The sequence below is a fragment of the Carcharhinus amblyrhynchos genome, chromosome 17 (assembly GCF_965287045.1).
Source record: "Carcharhinus amblyrhynchos chromosome 17, sCarAmb.v2.hapA, whole genome shotgun sequence".
Classification (NCBI taxonomy): Eukaryota; Metazoa; Chordata; class Chondrichthyes; order Carcharhiniformes; family Carcharhinidae; genus Carcharhinus; species Carcharhinus amblyrhynchos.
Genome location: NC_137340.1, coordinates 54,818,610 through 54,836,304, shown reverse-complemented (window position 1 = coordinate 54,836,304; position 17,695 = coordinate 54,818,610). Strand labels below are relative to the sequence as shown.

Sequence of the window (17,695 nt, the reverse complement as noted above, 5' to 3'; positions counted from 1 at the left end):
GCACCTGCCCCCCGAGTACTCGCCGTGGTGCACCTGCCCCCCGAGTACTCGCCGTGGTGTACCTGCCCCCCGAGTACTCGCCGTGGTGTACCTGCCCCCCGAGTACTCGCCGTGGTGTACCTGCCCCCCGAGTACTCGCCGTGGTGTACCTGCCCCCCGAGTACTCGCCGTGGTGTACCTGTCCCCCGAGTACTCGCCGTGGTGTACCTGCCCCCCGAGTACTCGCCGTGGTGTACCTGCCCCCCGAGTACTCGCCGTGGTGTACCTGCCCATTGTGGGTTCGCCCCTGGTTGGTGACGGCCTGTTTTAGGATCTGAACAGATTGTTGCTAATTTAGCTGAAGTGTTAGATTTTGTGCGGACTTGTTCCATTGCTATTTACAAAACTACATCCGTGTTGCTTTCATTTTATTTTGTCTGTTTTTTTTCCTGCCTATTTCTTACTTTCTTCCTCCTCGTCCCTCCCTCTCTGTCTCTCCATCTACCTCTCTTTCTCTGACTCTCTTTCTCACTGCCTCTCTCACTCCCTCTCCCTCTCTCTCACTCCCTCTCTTTCTATCTCTCCTGCCTTTTGTCTCTCCTTTCCATCCCTCTCCCTCTCTCAATCTCTCTCTCCCTCCTTCTCTCTCTCTCCCACCCACTCTTTCTCCTTCCCTCCCTCTCTCCCACCCTTTGTCTCTCTTTCTTTTCCTCTCCTTCCTTCTCTCTCTCCCTCCCGCTGTGCTTTGTGTCTGATTACAGGAGAAGGAGTGGCCTCTCTTGCTGTCTCTGATCATGATTCCAGCACTGGTTGAGCTGCTGTTTCTGCCGTGGTTCCCGGAAAGTCCTCGCTATTTGCTGATTCAGAAAGAGGATGTGGCAGCCACAGTGCGAGGTCTGACCCTGGGGGAGAAGCGGGATGGGGGGGGCGGAGGGTGCAATGGGGGGGGAGGATGGGGTTGGCGCAGGGAGGGAGGAGAGGGATAGGAGGGGTGAGAGGGTGGACAGGAGTGGGGAGTCAATGGGGGAAGCAAGGAGGGGGGCACAGAGGGAGATTGGGGTTTGGGAAGGAGGGAGGACGGGGAGGGGGGAGGTGGCAGGGAGGGTGGATCGGGTGAGGGAGATGGGGTACAGAGGAGAGATGGGGTACAGGTCATGGGGAGACAGGGCAAAGGTTTGGTTTGGAAGGGGAGTGAGTGGAGGGGGAGGCAGCAGGAGGCTGGCAGTACAGTGTCGACCTGAATAAAGTGGATTAGAAGTGTCTGCCTTCCGGAACGGGACCCCTCTCCACTGCCAGCCTGATAGAAACACTCAGCTCTGTCACTCAGGCCTGAAAGTAGAAAGAAATTTAGATTATTTGACTGGAAGGAATCCCATAACTTTACGGGTTATTTAATTGCTGGCTATGCGACTGTATGGGGCTTCACTCTGAGGTGGAGTTCTGTACGGAAAGGATACTTTTCCTAGGGCTGTTTAGTTTCATAATCCCTCTGTTCCCTCCGTGTTGGGGAGAGCCAGCAGCCAGGCAGTGGGTTTGGGCAGGTCACTGCTGGATTGTACCCAGAAAGAGACAACGCCAGGGCCTGGGTTTTAACTGACCCGCCAGACAGTGAATATCCGGATAGTCTATTTCACACAGGACAGAACCCCCTGATTTCCCCTCCCCCTCTGCCTGAAACTACCAATAACTCAGCGCAGTGGTTAGCGCTGCTGCCCACACCCAGTGCCATCACTGGGCCTGGGTGGGATTGATGTTATTACAGCCTCGATGGACTGAGTGGCCTCTTTCTGTGCTGAGGGATTCCACTGATTCTGTGAATTTTTCTGCAGCCTTTCTGCTGGTGAGCAAGAAAGAGGTAGAAACTGGAGCCCCCACCCGTACAGGCACAGCCTGGGGACAACGCAGCCAGTCTACAGACGGCCAGAGGAGCTGGAGTGGGGCCATTCGGCCCACCTAGCCCATTCAGTGAGATCAGGGCTGACCTGGGCGTGGCCTTAACTCCACTTTCCTGTCCCCCCCCCCCTCCCCCATTGAGTTGTAAGCAAGCCATGGAGGGGTCAGAGGTGAAGTATTTGGGGTGTCACTGGGTGAGTGTCTTTGGTAATCAGTGGAGACTGATTAGATGGTGGGACAGATTAACTGGCCACTGAGAGTTGAAAGAATGGTTAACACCCAGCCCCAGGGAGCCAGGGAGTGGATGTGTTGACTGATATCTGGCTCCATTCCTCAGCCCTGACATGGTATCGGAACAGGTACAGGAGCAATATACAGATGGAGATTGAGGAGATGCAGGAAGAGCAGCGATCCTTGGCCTCCTTGGAAACCATCTCGGTTGTCCAGCTGATAACTGACCGCTCGGTCCGGTGGCAGCTCGCCTCGGTCATCATCATCAACATTGGCATGCAGCTCTCGGGAATAGATGCGGTAAGTGAGAGCGGGACTGAGCGTACAGCAGGTTCAGCAATAGGCGAGAGGATAGAGGAAAGAAAGATGCTTGGTACAGCATCTGGAGTGGTCACATTGTCCCAGAGTAATTACATACAGTGAAGAACCTTTTGTAATGCAGGAAGTACCACTGCACAGCAAGATCCCACTAGCAGCGGTGTGATAAACACCAGATCATCTGTTTTAGTGACATTCACTGAGATATGCATATCCTCCAGGATACCACGGATAACTCCCCTACTCTCCCCCAAACAGTCAGCAAATTGTTTGCATCCACCTGACAGAGGAAAAATGTGGCCTCAGTGACACCTCTGACAGTGCGGCACTCCCTCAGCACTGACCCTCTGACAGTGCGGCACTCCCTCAGTACTGACCCTCTGACAGTGCGGCACTCCCTCAGCACTGACCCTCTGACAGTGCGGCACTCCCTCAGTACTGACCCTCTGACAGTGCGGCACTCCCCCAGTACTGACCCTCTGAGAGTGCAGCATCCCCTCAACACTGACCCTCTGACAGTGTGGCACTCCCTCAGTACTGACCCTCTGACAGTGCGGCACTCCCTCAGCACTGACCCTCTGACAGTGCGGCACTCCCTCAGTACTGACCCTCTGACAGTGCGGCACTCCCTCAGTACTGACCCTCTGACAGTGCGGCACTCCCTCAGTACTGACCCTCTGACAGTGCGGCACTCCCCCAGTACTGACCCTCTGAGAGTGCAGCATCCCCTCAACACTGACCCTCTGACAGTGCAGCACTCCCCCAGTACTGACCCTCTGAGAGTGCAGCATCCCCTCAGCACTGACCCTCTGACAGTGCGGCACTCCCTCAGCACTGACCCTCTGACAGTGCGGCACTCCCTCAGCACTGACCCTCTGACAGTGCGGCACTCCCTCAGCACTGACCCTCTGACAGTGCGGCACTCCCTCAGCACTGACCCTCTGACAGTGCGGCACTCCCTCAGCACTGACCCTCTGACAGTGCGGCACTCCCTCAGCACTGACCCTCTGACAGTGCGGCACTCCCTCAGCACTGACCCTCTGACAGTGCGGCACTCCCTCAGCACTGACCCTCTGACAGTGCGGCACTCCCTCAGCACTGACCCTCTGACAGTGCGGCACTCCCTCAGCACTGACCCTCTGACAGTGCGGCACTCCCTCAGCACTGACCCTCTGACAGTGCGGCACTCCCTCAGCACTGACCCTCTGACAGTGCGGCACTCCCTCAGCACTGACCCTCTGACAGTGCGGCACTCCCTCAGCACTGACCCTCTGACAGTGCGGCACTCCCTCAGCACTGATCCACACTTTCTAATTCTGAAATATGTTCTCACTGAGACATGTCTAACTAATGAGTTTGATCACAGTATTTGGTGAATAGAGTCAGCGTGGTTTTATGAAAGGCAAATCATGTTTGACTAACTTGCTGGAGTTCTTTGAAGTGGATAATGGGAATCCTGTAGATGTAGTATATCTGGACTTCTGGAAGGCATTTAATAAGGTGATTCACAAAAGGTTAATTCACAAGGTTAGATCACATGGAATTAGGGGTAATTTGTTAGCTTGGATAGGGGACTGGCTGATGGACAGAAGATAGAGAGTCAGGATAAATGTTTTTTTCTAGATGGCAAGGAGTAACTAGTGGGGTGCCACAGAGTTTGGTCTTTGGGTCCCAGCTATTTACAATCTATATTAATGACTTGGATACAGGGATAGAAGGTTCTGTAGCCAATTTTACAGATGGCACAAAAAGACGGGACAGTAAGTTGCAATGAGGAAATAAGAACCTTACCAATGGATATAGATAGGTTCGGAGAGTGGGCCAAAACGTGGCAGATAGAGTTTAATGTGGATAAGTGTGAGGTCATGTATTTTGGTCAGAAAAATGGGAAGGCGACTTCTTATCTAAATGGGGAGAGACTTCAGGGTGCTCTGGTGCAGAGGGATCTGGGTGTCCTCATTTTTGAGTCACAGAAAACTAGCATGCAGGTACAGCAGATAATAAAGAAAGCGAATGGAATGTTGACATCTATAGCAAAAGGAATAGAATATAAAGGAAAGGAAGAATTGCTGCAACTATACAAAGCATTGGTGAGGCCACACCTGGAGTATTGTGCACAGTTTTGGTCCCCGTATTTGAGGAAAGATGTAGTGACATCGGAGGCAACTCAGAGGAGGGTCACTAGATTGATTCCAGAGGTGACAGGGTTGTTACATGAAGAGAGATTGAACAGTTTAGGCCGATATTCTCTGGAATTGAGAAGAATGAGGGGAGATCAGATTGAGATATAGAAGATGATAAAAGGTCTGGATAAAGTAAACGTGGAGCGGATGCTTCCTCTTGTGGGACATTCTAGGACCGGGGTCAGAGTCTTACAATAAGGGGCAGCAAATTTAAAACAGAGTTGAGGAGAAGCTACTTCTCCCAAAGGGCTGTGAATCTGTGGAATTCACTACCCCAAAGTGTGGTGGATGCTGGGACAGTGAGTAAATTTGAGGAGGAGTTAGACAGACCTTTTATTGGGAATGGGTTGAAGGATTATAGGGAGAAGGCAGGAAAATGGGGATGAGGAGCATATCAGCCATGAACGAATGGCAGAGCAGACTCGATGGGCCGAATGGCCTAATTCTGCTCCTATATCTCATGAACTTATGAATACATCAAACTAAGAAACTTCATAGAATATTTCTCCCAGCACTGTGTTGTGTGATTAGTGCCAGTTACCCATTGAACTATCTCCTTTCAGATCTGGTTCTATACAAACAGGATATTTGAAAATTCAGGGATTCCTGGACCATATATCCAGTACACCACAGTGGGGACTGGTGCTATTGAGGTTGTGGCTGGACTGATTGGGGTAAGTCAGCTTTGGAGTTGCTCAAAGATACTAATTGTTATTTTTTATTTCTTAACGGGATGTGGGCATTGTTGGCTAGGCCAGCATTTATCGCCCATCCCTAATTGCCCCTGTGTGTTGTTAGGGAGGGAGTTCCAGGATTTTGACCTAGCAACAATGAAGGAAAGCGATATATTTCCATGTCAGGAGGGTGAGTGACTTGGAGGGGAACCTCAAGGCCGTGGTGTTCCCAGGAATCTGCTGCTCTTGTCCTAGATGGTTGTGGTCTTGAGTTTGGAAGGTGCTGCCTCAGGAGCCTTGGTGACTTGTTGATGTGCCCTGGGTAGATGGTACCCACTGCTGCCACTATGTGTTAGTGATGGAGGGATTGCATGTTTGTGGATAGGGTGCCAATCAAATGGGGTTGCTTTGTCCTGGATGGCATTGAGCTTCTCGAGTGTTGTTCCTCACAAGTTCAGCCCACAGAAACAATTCCAAAAGTTTCTCTCATTCTATAAGCTTCCATTTGAGAATTGACCGAGGCAGCACTGATCGCTGAAAACAGTAACTCAGAGTTGTGAGGCATGAGATCCGATTCACATTCGGGCCCACTCCCTCACATGCTCGCTATTTTTCCAATTCATTCTCCTTTGATTTTACCCTTATTTCTCTTCTCTTTGTTTCCCTCTCTCAATTTCTCTCCCTTTCTTCTTTTTGTCTCTTTTTCTGCATTTCACTCACTGTATTTCTCTTGCTTTCTTGATCTCTTTATTCTTCCCTCTCTCACCCTCTCTCAGTTTTGCTCTCTCCTTCCTCTCTCTATCCCTTTTGCTCTGTCTCACACTCTGTCCTTTTTTTCCCTCCCTCTCTATTCCTCCGTCCGTTCCTCTCTCTCTCTCCCTACCCCTTTCCTGCTCATCTTACCTACCTTTTTCTCAAGAATCTTGGCTGGATTATTTGTCCTTGTTGCTCCTCAGCACACACAGGGCTTGCAGCAACTTGTGTTTGAGGAATGGATTCTGTGTCTCCCTGACTAACAGTGGAATTTACTCTGTAAGCTGCTCTCGCCTATTTTAAGTGGAGCCTGACCCACGCTATATAACACTGAATAAGATTTTTGACAATTAAAGAGACTAATGGTGGTGGTTTTTGGTCCCAGGAGTGAAATTGCTGGGTGCATTTTGCCTTTAATAAACAGAAGATGGTGTAGATTTGAGAATGAATCCTCTCTTGCAGACTGGGCGAAGGCTCCAGCTCTGTTATACTGGGGAAGTGAAAAGACCCTCCTAGAACTACAGCTAGAACTTTAACCCCAGCCGCACACAGTTACTCACGGAAACTCACAGCGCTGTCACTGATATTGGTCCTGGGTGAGAGATCCAATGTGGCCCAGTGGAAATGTAAGGATTGGTTATAAAATTACAACCATTTGTTAAACTGTCCTGCACTTGTTTACCTCCGCCTCCTGTTGGTGGAATTCATTCTGCGCAGATTCCAGGAGGTTTGTGAGAAGCATTGTGGTATTTGGGGGATATTTACTGGCAGCATTCAGCCGTGCAGGACTCGGTTACCCAGAGACAGGGATTGTTCTTCCACAGCAGACAAAGTTACAAAGAGATTCAACTGACACGTTAGAAATCATGAGGAAAAATCTGTTTTCATTGGTGGGAAAATCAGTGGGCAGCGGGAACAGACTAGGTGAAGAATGATTTTTGACACAGAATTGTTGTGATCGGGAGGGTTCTGCCTGAAAGGGTATTAAATACAGATTCAATAGGAATGGGAATTTGCAGAAATACTGGAAAAGGGAAGATTCGAAAGGGTTTGGGCAAAGAGCAGAGGCACTAATTGGACACTTTCAAAGAGCTTGCACAGATTTGATGGGCTGAATGGCCTTCTTTTGTGCTGTATTTATATCACATTACTAGCCCTACTGAAACTGGGTGGAAAAGGAAAAGAAAGGAGCTACATTAATTAACTCAGATTTCATCCAACCTGTAATGTATCACAGGTCGATAATGTGGAACCTGAGTGCTAAACCCCATTTATACATCCATTGGCAACGCATTCCCGGGTATCTGTTATTTTGTATATAAACCCCTCTGAACCTCTCGATCAGATTCCAGTCTATAACTCACTCCCAGGTATCTGTTATTCTATATATAAACCACCCCGAACCCCTCGATTAGATTCCAGTCTGTAACTCACTCCCGGGAATCTGTTATTCTATATATAAACCACCCCAAACCCCTCGATTAGATTCCAGTCTGTAAGTCACTTCCGGGTATCTGTTATTCTGTATATAAACAACCCCGAAACCCTCGATTAGATTCCAGTCTGTAACTCACTCCCGGGTATCTGTTATTCTATATATAAACCACCCCGAACCCCTCGATTAGATTCCAGTCTGTAACTCACTCCCGGGTATCTGTTATTCTATATATAAACCACCCCGAACCCCTCGATTAGATTCCAGTCTGTAACTCACTCCCGGGTATCTGTTATTCTATATATAAACCACCCCGAACCCCTCGATTAGATTCCAGTCTGTAACTCACTCCCGGGTATCTGTTATTCTATATATAAACCACCCCGAACCCCTCGATTCGATTCCAGTCTGTAACTCACTCCCGGGTATCTGTTACTCTGTATATAAACCACCCCGAACCCCTCGATTAGATTCCAGTCTGTAACTCACTCCCGGGTATCTGTTATTCTATATATAAACTATCCCGAACCCCTCGATTAGATTCCAGTCTGTAAGTCACTTCCGGGTATCTGTTATTCTGTATATAAACAACCCCGAACCCCTCGATTAGATTCCAGTCTGTAACTCACTCCCGGGTATCTGTTATTCTGTATATAAACCACCCCGAACCCCTCGATCAGATTCCAGTCTGTAACTCACTCCCAGGTATGTGTTATTCCAAGCCTGTGCTGCATATCTGTTATTCTGTATATGATTCCCATTGACCTAATTAGTTCCAAGCCTGTGACTGATGCCAGAGTATCTGTAAAGTTTCCTCTCCCCATTTGAAACTTAAGGACTCTGTGATTTATGAGTTTAAGAGGACCTGTGTTTGGTCAGCTCTGAGGAGTACTGGATTTTGGGCCTTTGACCTCATTGCAACATTGGAGCTGGTTTGGGTGATGATTTGGGTATTACAGGTCCCAAGGTGGGGGGAAATGTTGGGGCAAGTTGCAGAGGTGGAATTGGTAGAAGATGGAGTAAAATCAGTTGGGCTTCAGGCCAGGGGCCAGATGTTTCAGTTTGAGGTCACAGGCACCTTTTCTTTGTACCCGACCATCCTGCTCCCTCCCCACCCACCAACACCCACCCCCGAGTCTGGTGATATGGTGGAATTCCAGTGTTCCAGCTGATAAAGCAGCTGGTGGATTGGCTGAGTTACTGTGTACAGAGTGACTCACATTCCCGCTCTGACACTGACTGTACAGAGTGACTCACATTCCTGCTCTGACACTGACTGTACAGAGTGACTCACATTCCCGCTCTGACACTGACTGTACAGAGTGACTCACATTCCCGCTCTGACACTGACTGTACAGAGTGACTCACATTCCCGCTCTGACACTGACTGTACAGAGTGACTCACATTCCTGCTCTGACACTGACTGTACAGAGTGACTCACATTCCCGCTCTGACACTGTACAGAGTGACTCACATTCCCGCTCTGACACTGTACTGAGTGACTCACATTCCCGCTCTGACACTGACTGTACAGAGTGACTCACATTCCTGCTCTGACACTGACTGTACTGAGTGACTCACATTCCCGCTCTGACACTGACTGTACAGAGTGACTCACATTCCCGCTCTGACACTGTACAGAGTGACTCACATTCCCGCTCTGACACTGTACTGAGTGACTCACATTCCCGCTCTGACACTGACTGTACAGAGTGACTCACATTCCTGCTCTGACACTGACTGTACAGAGTGACTCACATTCCCGCTCTGACACTGACTGTACAGAGTGACTCACATTCCCGCTCTGACACTGTACAGAGTGACTCACATTCCCGCTCTGACACTGTACTGAGTGACTCACATTCCCGCTCTGACACTGACTGTACAGAGTGACTCACATTCCCGCTCTGACACTGTACAGAGTGACTCACATTCCCGCTCTGACTCTGACTGTACAGAGTGACTCACATTCCCGCTCTGACACTGACTGTACAGAGTGACTCACATTCCCGCTCTGACACTGACTGTACAGAGTGACTCACATTCCCGCTCTGACACTGACTGTACAGAGTGACTCACATTCCCGCTCTGACACCGACTGTACAGAGTGACTCACATTCCCGCTCTGACACTGTACAGAGTGACTCACATTCCCGCTCTGACACTGACTGTACAGAGTGACTCACATTCCCGCTCTGACACTGTTCAGAGTGACTCACATTCCCGCTCTGACACTGACTGTACAGAGTGACTCACATTCCCGCTCTGACACTGACTGTACAGAGTGACTCACATTCCCGCTCTGACACTGACTGTACAGAGTGACTCACATTCCCGCTCTGACACTGACTGTACAGAGTGACTCACATTCCCGCTCTGACACTGACTGTACAGAGTGACTCACATTCCCGCTCTGACACTGTACAGAGTGACTCACATTCCCGCTCTGACACTGACTGTACAGAGTGACTCACATTCCCGCTCTGACACTGTACAGAGTGACTCACATTCCCGCTCTGACACTGACTGTACAGAGTGACTCACATTCCCGCTCTGACACTGTACAGAGTGACTCACATTCCCGCTCTGACACTGACTGTACAGAGTGACTCACATTCCCGCTCTGACACTGTACAGAGTGACTCACATTCCCGCTCTGACACTGACTGTACAGAGTGACTCACATTCCCGCTCTGACACTGACTGTACAGAGTGACTCACATTCCCGCTCTGACACTGTACAGAGTGACTCACATTCCCGCTCTGACACTGTACAGAGTGACTCACATTCCCACTCTGACACTGTACAGAGTGACTCACATTCCCGCTCTGACACTGACTGTACAGAGTGACTCACATTCCCTCTCTGACACTGACTGTACAGAGTGACTCACATTCCCGCTCTGACACTGTGCAGAGTGACTCACATTCCCGCTCTGACACTGACTGTACAGAGTGACTCACATTCCCTCTCTGACACTGTGCAGAGTGACTCACATTCCCGCTCTGACACTGACTGTACAGAGTGACTCACATTCCCGCTCTGACACTGACTGTACAGAGTGACTCACATTCCCGCTCTGACACTGACTGTACAGAGTGACTCACATTCCCGCTCTGACACTGACTGTACAGAGTGACTCACATTCCCACTCTGACACTGACTGTACAGAGTGACTCACATTCCCGCTCTGACACTGACTGTACAGAGTGACTCACATTCCCGCTCTGACACTGTACAGAGTGACTCACATTCCTGCTCTGACACTGACTGTACAGAGTGACTCACATTCCCGCTCTGACACTGTACAAAGTGACTCACATTCCTGCTCTGACACTGTACAGAGTGACTCACATTCCTGCTCTGACACTGACTGTACAGAGTGACTCACATTCCTGCTCTGACACTGACTGTACAGAGTGACTCACATTCCCGCTCTGACACTGTACAGAGTGACTCACATTCCCGCTCTGACACTGACTGTACAGAGTGACTCACATTCCCGCTCTGACACTGACTGTACAGAGTGACTCACATTCCTGCTCTGACACTCTACAGAGTGACTCACATTCCTGCTCTGACACTGACTGTACAGAGTGACTCACATTCCCGCTCTGACACTGACTGTACAGAGTGACTCACATTCCCGCTCTGACACTGTACAGAGTGACTCACATTCCCGCTCTGACACTGTACAGAGTGACTCACATTCCCGCTCTGACACTGACTGTACAGAGTGACTCACATTCCTGCTCTGACACTCTACAGAGTGACTCACATTCCCGCTCTGATACTGACTGTACAGAGTGACTCACATTCCCGCTCTGATACTGACTGTACAGAGTGACTCACATTCCCGCTCTGACACTGACTGTACAGAGTGACTCACATTCCCACTCTGACACTGACTGTACAGAGTGACTCACATTCCTGCTCTGACACTCTACAGAGTGACTCACATTCCTGCTCTGACACTGACTGTACAGAGTGACTCACATTCCCGCTCTGACACTGTACAGAGTGACTCACATTCCCGCTCTGACACTGTACAGAGTGACTCACATTCCCACTCTGACACTGACTGTACAGAGTGACTCACATTCCCACTCTGACACTGACTGTACAGAGTGACTCACATTCCCGCTCTGACACTGTACAGAGTGACTCACATTCCCGCTCTGACACTGTACAGAGTGACTCACATTCCCACTCTGACACTGACTGTACAGAGTGACTCACATTCCCACTCTGACACTGACTGTACAGAGTGACTCACATTCCCGCTCTGACACTGACTGTACAGAGTGACTCACATTCCCACTCTGCCACTGACTGTACAGAGTGACTCACATTCCCGCTCTGACACCGACTGTACAGAGTGACTCACATTCCCACTCTGACACTGACTGTACAGAGTGACTCACATTCCCGCTCTGACACCGACTGTACAAAGTGACTCACATTCCCACTCTGACACTGACTGTACAGAGTGACTCACATTCCCGCTCTGACACTGTGCAGAGTGACTCACATTCCCGCTCTGACACTGTACAGAGTGACTCACATTCCCGCTCTGACACTGACTGTACAGAGTGACTCACATTCCCACTCTGACACTGACTGTACAGAGTGACTCATATTCCCGCTCTGACACTGACTGTACAGAGTGACTCACATTCCCGCTCTGACACTGTACAGAGTGACTCACATTCCCGCTCTGACACTGACTGTACAGAGTGACTCACATTCCCGCTCTGACACTGTACAGAGTGACTCACATTCCTGCTCTGACACTGACTGTACAGAGTGACTCACATTCCCGCTCTGACACTGTACAAAGTGACTCACATTCCTGCTCTGACACTGTACAGAGTGACTCACATTCCCGCTCTGACACTGACTGTACAGAGTGACTCACATTCCCGCTCTGACACTGTACAGAGTGACTCACATTCCCGCTCTGACACTGACTGTACAGAGTGACTCACATTCCCACTCTGACACTGACTGTACAGAGTGACTCACATTCCCACTCTGACACTGACTGTACAGAGTGACTCACATTCCCGCTCTGACACCGACTGTACAGAGTGACTCACATTCCCGCTCTGACACTGACTGTACAGAGTGACTCACATTCCCACTCTGCCACTGACTGTACAGAGTGACTCACATTCCCGCTCTGACACCGACTGTACAGAGTGACTCACATTCCCGCTCTGACACTGACTGTACAGAGTGACTCACATTCCCGCTCTGACACCGACTGTACAGAGTGACTCACATTCCCACTCTGACACTGACTGTACAGAGTGACTCACATTCCCGCTCTGACACCGACTGTACAAAGTGACTCACATTCCCACTCTGACACTGACTGTACAGAGTGACTCACATTCCCGCTCTGATACTGTACAGAGTGACTCACATTCCCACTCTGACACTGACTGTACAGAGTGACTCACATTCCCGCTCTGACACTGTACAGAGTGACTCACATTCCCGCTCTGACACTGACTGTACAGAGTGACTCACATTCCCGCTCTGACACTGTACAGAGTGACTCACATTCCCACTCTGACACTGACTGTACAGAGTGACTCACATTCCCACTCTGACACTGACTGTACAGAGTGACACACATTCCTGCTCTGACACTGTACAGAGTGACTCACATTCCTGCTCTGACACTGACTGTACAGAGTGACTCACATTCCTGCTCTGACACTGTACAGAGTGACTCACATTCCCACTCTGACACTGACTGTACAGAGTGACTCACATTCCCGCTCTGACACTGTACAGAGTGACTCACATTCCCGCTCTGACACTGACTGTACAGAGTGACTCACATTCCCGCTCTGACACTGTACAGAGTGACTCACATTCCCACTCTGACACTGACTGTACAGAGTGACTCACATTCCCACTCTGACACTGACTGTACAGAGTGACACACATTCCTGCTCTGACACTGTACAGAGTGACTCACATTCCTGCTCTGACACTGACTGTACAGAGTGACTCACATTCCCGCTCTGACACTGTACAGAGTGACTCACATTCCCGCTCTGACACTGACTGTACAGAGTGACTCACATTCCCGCTCTGACACTGACTGTACAGAGTGACTCACATTCCCGCTCTGACACTGTACAGAGTGACTCACATTCCCGCTCTGACACTGACTGTACAGAGTGACTCACATTCCCGCTCTGACGCTGTACAGAGTGACTCACATTCCCGCTCTGACACTGACTGTACAGAGTGACTCACATTCCCGCTCTGACACTGTACAGAGTGACTCACATTCCCGCTCTGACACTGACTGTACAGAGTGACTCACATTCCCGCTCTGACGCTGTACAGAGTGACTCACATTCCCGCTCTGACACTGACTGTACAGAGTGACTCACATTCCCACTCTGACACTGACTGTACAGAGTGACTCACATTCCCGCTCTGACGCTGTACAGAGTGACTCACATTCCCGCTCTGACACTGACTGTACAGAGTGACTCACATTCCCGCTCTGACACTGACTGTACAGAGTGACTCACATTCCTGCTCTGACACTGACTGTACAGAGTGACTCACATTCCTGCTCTGACACTGACTGTACAGAGTGACTCACATTCCTGCTCTGACACTGACTGTACAGAGTGACTCACATTCCCGCTCTGACACTGACTGTACAGAGTGACTCACATTCCTGCTCTGACACTGACTGTACAGAGTGACTCACATTCCCGCTCTGACACTGTACAGAGTGACTCACATTCCCGCTCTGACACTGACTGTACAGAGTGACACACAATCCCGCTCTGACACTGACTGTACAGAGTGACTCACATTCCCGCTCTGACACTGACTGTACAGAGTGACTCACATTCCCACTCTGACACTGACTGTATAGAGTGACTCACATTCCCGCTCTGACACTGACTGTACAGAGTGACTCACATTCCCGCTCTGACACTGACTGTACAGAGTGACTCACATTCCCGCTCTGACACTGTACAGAGTGACTCACATTCCCGCTCTGACACTGACTGTACAGAGTGACTCACATTCCCGCTCTGATACTGACTGTACAGAGTGACTCACATTCCCGCTCTGACACCGACTGTACAGAGTGACTCACATTCCCGCTCTGACACTGTACAGAGTGACTCACATTCCCGCTCTGACACAGACTGTACAGAGTGACTCGCATTCCCACTCTGACACTGACTGTACAGACTGACTCACATTCCCGCTCTGACACCGACTGTACAGAGTGACTCACATTCCCGCTCTGACACTGTACAGAGTGACTCACATTCCCGCTCTGACACTGTACAGAGTGACTCACATTCCCGCTCTGACGCTGTACAGAGTGACTCACATTCCCGCTCTGACGCTGTACAGAGTGACTCACATTCCCGCTCTGACACTGTACAGAGTGACTCACATTCCCGCTCTGACACTGACTGTACAGAGTGACTCACATTCCCGCTCTGACACTGTACAGAGTGACTCACATTCCCGCTCTGACACTGACTGTACAGAGTGACTCACATTCCCGCTCTGACACTGTACAGAGTGACTCACATTCCCGCTCTGACACTGACTGTACAGAGTGACTCACATTCCCGCTCTGACACCGACTGTACAGAGTGACTCACATTCCCGCTCTGACACTGTACAGAGTGACTCACATTCCCGCTCTGACACAGACTGTACAGAGTGACTCACATTCCCACTCTGACGCTGTACAGAGTGACTCACATTCCCGCTCTGACACTGACTGTACAGAGTGACTCACATTCCCGCTCTGACACTGACTGTACAGAGTGACTCACATTCCTGCTCTGACACTGACTGTACAGAGTGACTCACATTCCTGCTCTGACACTGACTGTACAGAGTGACTCACATTCCTGCTCTGACACTGACTGTACAGAGTGACTCACATTCCCGCTCTGACACTGACTGTACAGAGTGACTCACATTCCTGCTCTGACACTGACTGTACAGAGTGACTCACATTCCCGCTCTGACACTGTACAGAGTGACTCACATTCCCGCTCTGACACTGACTGTACAGAGTGACACACAATCCCGCTCTGACACTGACTGTACAGAGTGACTCACATTCCCGCTCTGACACTGACTGTACAGAGTGACTCACATTCCCACTCTGACACTGACTGTACAGAGTGACTCACATTCCCACTCTGACACTGACTGTACAGAGTGACTCACATTCCCGCTCTGACACTGACTGTACAGAGTGACTCACATTCCCGCTCTGACACTGACTGTACAGAGTGACTCACATTCCCGCTCTGACACTGACTGTACAGAGTGACTCACATTCCCGCTCTGATACTGACTGTACAGAGTGACTCACATTCCCGCTCTGACACCGACTGTACAGAGTGACTCACATTCCCGCTCTGACACTGTACAGAGTGACTCACATTCCCGCTCTGACACTGACTGTACAGAGTGACACACAATCCCGCTCTGACACTGACTGTACAGAGTGACTCACATTCCCGCTCTGACACTGACTGTACAGAGTGACTCACATTCCCGCTCTGACACTGACTGTACAGAGTGACTCACATTCCCGCTCTGACACTGTACAGAGTGACTCACATTCCCGCTCTGACACTGTACAGAGTGACTCACATTCCCGCTCTGACGCTGACTGTACAGAGTGACTCACATTCCCGCTCTGACACTGTACAGAGTGACTCACATTCCCGCTCTGATACTGACTGTACAGAGTGACTCACATTCCCGCTCTGACACTGTACAGAGTGACTCACATTCCCGCTCTGATACTGACTGTACAGAGTGACTCACATTCCCGCTCTGACACTGTACAGAGTGACTCACATTCCCGCTCTGACACTGACTGTACAGAGTGACTCACATTCCCGCTCTGATACTGACTGTACAGAGTGACTCACATTCCCGCTCTGACACTGTACAGAGTGACTCACATTCCCGCTCTGATACTGACTGTACAGAGTGACTCACATTCCCGCTCTGACACTGTACAGAGTGACTCACATTCCCGCTCTGACACTGACTGTACAGAGTGACTCACATTCCTGCTCTGACACTGACTGTACAGAGTGACTCACATTCCCGCTCTGACACTGTACAGAGTGACTCACATTCCCGCTCTGACACTGACTGTACAGAGTGACTCACATTCCCGCTCTGACACTGTACAGAGTGACTCACATTCCCGCTCTGACACTGTACAGAGTGACTCACATTCCCGCTCTGACACTGTACAGAGTGACTCACATTCCCGCTCTCACACTGTACAGAGTGACTCACATTCCTGCTCTGACACTGACTGTACAGAGTGACTCACATTCCCGCTCTGACTCTGACTGTACAGAGTGACTCACATTCCCGCTCTGACACTGTACAGAGTGACTCACATTCCTGCTCTGACACTGACTGTACAGAGTGACTCACATTCCCGCTCTGACACTGACTGTACAGAGTGACTCACATTCCCGCTCTGACACTGTACAGAGTGACTCACATTCCTGCTCTGACACTGACTGTACAGAGTGACTCACATTCCCGCTCTGACACCGACTGTACAGAGTGACTAACATTCCCGCTCTGACACTGTACAGAGTGACTCACATTCCTGCTCTGACACTGACTGTACAGAGTGACTCACATTCCCGCCCTGACACCGACTGTACGGAGTGACTCACATTCCCGCTCTGACACTGTACAGAGTGACTCACATTCCTGCTCTGACACTGACTGTACAGAGTGACTCACATTCCCGCTCTGACACTGACTGTACAGAGTGACTCACATTCCCGCTCTGACACTGACTGTACAGAGTGACTCACATTCCTGCTCTGACGCTGACTGTACAGAGTGCCTCACATTCCCGCTCTGACACTGACTGTACAGAGTGACTCACATTCCCGCTCTGACACTGACTGTACAGAGTGACTCACATTCCTGCTCTGATACTGACTGTACAGAGTGACTCACATTCCCGCTCTGACACTGACTGTACAGAGTGACTCACATTCCCGCTCTGACACTGTACAGAGTGACTCACATTCCCGCTCTGATACTGACTGTACAGAGTGACTCACATTCCCGCTCTGATACTGACTGTACAGAGTGACTCACATTCCCGCTCTGACACTGTACAGAGTGACTCACATTCCCGCTCTGATACTGACT

The 17,695-nt window shown here is 50.1% G+C and overlaps 1 protein-coding gene across 1 annotated transcript in view; it reads left to right on the top strand.

The window, feature by feature from the left end:
• Positions 1-17,695, top strand: part of LOC145354265 (solute carrier family 2, facilitated glucose transporter member 5-like) — a 79,086-nt gene that overhangs the window by 37,064 nt on the left and 24,327 nt on the right. Inside the window, exons 6-8 of the mRNA XM_080205354.1 lie at positions 741-873; positions 2,210-2,403; positions 5,168-5,278. Coding sequence (XP_080061480.1) covers positions 741-873; positions 2,210-2,403; positions 5,168-5,278 — 438 coding nt within the window. The remainder of the gene's footprint in view (positions 1-740; positions 874-2,209; positions 2,404-5,167; positions 5,279-17,695) is intronic.